We start from the raw sequence: 3157 nt of genomic DNA, 5'->3' as shown, positions 1-3157 counted from the left end.
TCCTAAAAGGTGATCGCGGCACTTTGAATGTTCCCATATGGCATTGTTGTAGTAATGACTATGAGTATCTTCGAATGACTGAAGATACCATCATAGTATGCACAAAGGTGTTCGTTGATACTATGGTTAGGGTTTATGAAGATCAATATATGTGAGCACCAAATGCCGAGTACACAGAGAGACTTTTAGCAGGGAATGCAAGAGGTTAGCCTTAGATGTTCGGGGATATTGCCTGTATTCATTGGGGCCTCTTTTGGTTCATAGGATAGGATTATCATAGGAATAGGAATTTTGTAGGAAATGAGATGGCATGTATCTCAAATCCTATGAGTAGGAATAGGAAACGAGATATCATTTAGTTGACACCAAATGAATTTTTTCATTGAGTCTAGTCTCATTTTTATTTTCTTATTAAATGTGGAGGATAGGAACCAATCCTATGTAGAAATAGGAATCTATTATTATGAACCAAAGGGCTCTAAAGAAAAAAAATCCTATAAGAATCCTATCCTCTAAAATTCCTATGAAATTCCTCCAAATCAAAGAAGGCCTGGATGTTGGAAGAATCCCCCTGCGGAGTAATGCTACACGTACAAACGAGTTATAAGCTTTTACAAAGAGGGTTAATTTGATTGGTCAATAGGTGGCGAGGCGGCTCACCCCCCTGAAAATCAGGCGGGGGCAAGTTTATGATTGGTTAATAGAAGAAAAAAAATCCTAATCAGCGTGTAATTACGTGTAACTCTTTGTATGTTTAGCATTATTGCCTCCTGCGTCTTGGCAGTGCCGCCATGATCCAACAATTATTTTGGAAGCAATGAGGATTTATGAATTTGACATTGCTATTTTGGATTGCCTGAATCTCACAATGAAATTTTGGCCGGTTGATCGGCGCCTATCCCTCACCAATTATGTTATCCCTTATTACCGATGAATCACTCTGTTTCTTCAAAAAAGAAAATACTGTTGAATCATTCATCGGGCGAGCAGAAAAGGCAAGCAACCTCAACAGCGCCCGACGAAGTCGGCCACGACGGCGAGCTCCTTGACGGCATTGTCGCAGCCGGACTTAAACAAGAAGTAGACATGCTCCTCGCCCTTGGTCTCGTGGAACTCGACCTCTCCGTCCCATCCGCACGCCTTGATCCCCTCCGCGTACGCGCGCGCCCTGTCCACGAACCAGCAGAGCTCCGCCGTGGTGACGAGCACGCGGCCGCACCCGAGCTGGCTCCACTCCCCCGGCGACGTAGCCGGGTTGATGTAAGGGTGGTCGGGGCCGAACTGGCTGCCGCAGGCGACGTCCCACAATCGCTCAAACTCGCCGCGGTAGGCGGCATCCGTGGGCTCCCCGCCCACCTGCTCTGTCCCCCAGAAGTAGGAGTGCAGGAGCGCGACGCCGCTGACACCGTCGCCGTAGCCCTCGATGCGTTCCTTCCGCAGCCTTATGGCCGTGTTGTGCGCGATGTTGCCGCCGGCGCTGTCGCCGGCGAGGACGACGCGGGAGGCGTCGCCATGCGCCGCGAGCCACGGCTCGACGCCGTCCGGGCGGCACGAGGCGACGACCGCCTTAAGCGCGGCGAAGGCGTCGTCGTAGGCGGCGGGGAGGCGGTCCTCGGGAGCGAGGCGGTAGTTGACGGAGACGACGACGGCGGGCGCCGCGGCGGCGAGCGACGCGGTGTAGGCGTGGTAGAACGGGGAGGCCGGGGTTTGGACAAGGAAACCGCCGCCGTGGAAGTAAACGACGACGGGGAGCTTCTTGCCAGGCTCCGCGGCCGGAATGTACAGGCGAGCGGAGATGTTGGCGGAGGCGTCGAGGACGACGTCCTTGGAGGCGACGCACTTGGCGGGGTCCCCGGAGGGGCAGGGCGGGACGGTGTTGGTGTCGGTGCCGTCGAAGCGCTCGACGCGGCCGCTCTTGTACACGCGCACGACGCCGGGCCTCTCGTACTCGATGATGTCGGAGCCAGGGTCCATGACGCCGGCCTTGGCTTGAAGCTGTGGATCAGAAGCGGAAATGGTCACTTCGTTATGTAGAGACAGAGAGACCTGCTGAATCAGGCATGCCCTCACTCCACCAACACCATTATTCTGCCGGTCTACCACCAAAGGCCACTAGACAGAACACAGCACCCTGACAAGCTACAAAATTCCAAAACAAACAAAACTCGTCATGAAACCACCAGCAATCGTAGCAGCCTCCATATTTATTGGCAGTATCAACCTTCAGCCTCCCAAGTCCCAAACTCCAAAACAAGCAAAACTCGCCATGAAACCACCAGCAATCGTAGCTGCCTCCATATTTATTGGAAGCATCAACCTTCAGCCTCCCAAGTCCCAACCATGGGCAACATACCTTTTCCTTTTGGTGCTCTGCAAGACTGCAACGGAGGCAAGCAGAGAAGATTGGTGCTAACCAGATTGAAGGTGGTGAGAATAGTAGGGCGGTGGACCAGCACCACCAACTGTTTCTCCATAGAATCATTGTTAAAGAAAAGTACTACTCCTGACCTAACATTGGAGTGTATTATTGGATTAGGTGATATGTTGTTCGGAGGCTTCCATTGTCCTTGGCTCACCTCTCGTGTGCTCCGTGTAGAAGTGCATGCTCTATCAATGCAACCAAAAAACCAATCCCATGGAAGAGACTAGACAGCACATTATACGTCAACACTTTCTTTCACGTGTGGCTCCCTCAGGCCTAAACATGGACCGAAAGTGGGCAGCAATTTAATTGCGTCAGCTGGGTCTTGAACTCAAGACATGTTGGCTCCGATACCATGTAGAAGTGCATGCTCTAACCAATGCAACCAAAAGACCGATCTAATAAAAGAGATTAGGCTGCACATTATACGTCAACACTCCAGGAGCACCTTACTTCAAGTGCTCCAAAAAGAGCTCGGTCCTTGGATCTAGATCCCACAGCCACATGAAGAGCTCACGCATATTTGTAAAAAAAAAAAAACAAGTCCTATAATTACACATAGGCCCAATAACTCCTCAGCTGATCATTCGATCTACAAAGGAGTGTGCAAGTGCTCCGGTGACTCCCAATGAAAATGTTTTGGAGACTCCAACTGATTAGAGTTTTGCAACGGCTATCTCATAAATTGATCTTGGTGTTTGAAAGGATGTGGTTCAAAGGCCCTTGGCAACAGAA

At 50.8% G+C, this 3157-nt stretch overlaps 1 protein-coding gene across 3 annotated transcripts; it reads right to left on the bottom strand.

Annotated features, from left to right (window-relative positions):
- Positions 1 to 803: 803 nt before the first annotated feature.
- Positions 804 to 2523, bottom strand: LOC125551186 (probable carboxylesterase 12). 3 transcript variants are annotated; one of them, XM_048714343.1, is made up of 2 exons: positions 2354 to 2523; positions 804 to 1995 (listed from the first exon to the last, which is right to left on the bottom strand). In XM_048714343.1, exons 1-2 carry the CDS (start codon positions 2480 to 2482, stop codon positions 1006 to 1008), a joined length of 1119 nt encoding a protein of 372 aa, XP_048570300.1. In that variant the 5' UTR covers positions 2483 to 2523; the 3' UTR covers positions 804 to 1005. The 3 variants fall into 3 exon arrangements, with proteins under 3 accessions (XP_048570300.1, XP_048570302.1, XP_048570303.1); XM_048714345.1 differs by having other exon boundaries at positions 804 to 2139; positions 2222 to 2474; XM_048714346.1 differs by lacking the exon at positions 2354 to 2523 and adding an exon at positions 2318 to 2338 and having other exon boundaries at positions 804 to 2139.
- Positions 2524 to 3157: the final 634 nt, after the last annotated feature.

This window comes from Triticum urartu, chromosome 4 (genome assembly GCF_003073215.2).
Source record: "Triticum urartu cultivar G1812 chromosome 4, Tu2.1, whole genome shotgun sequence".
Classification (NCBI taxonomy): domain Eukaryota; kingdom Viridiplantae; phylum Streptophyta; class Magnoliopsida; order Poales; family Poaceae; genus Triticum; species Triticum urartu.
The sequence above is the reverse complement of the archived record's forward strand: the minus strand, read 5'-3'. Positions and strand labels throughout refer to the sequence as shown.

Bases quoted from the DNA above. Each gene is read 5' to 3' on its own strand.
- LOC125551186 (XM_048714343.1), bottom strand. From the start codon at position 2,482: ATGATTCTATGGAGAAACAGTTGGTGGTGCTGGTCCACCGCCCTACTA. The intron at 1,996-2,353 runs GTATGTTGCCCA...TCTGATCCACAG, and splicing joins CAGAGCACCAAAAGGAAAAG to CTTCAAGCCAAGGCCGGCGT.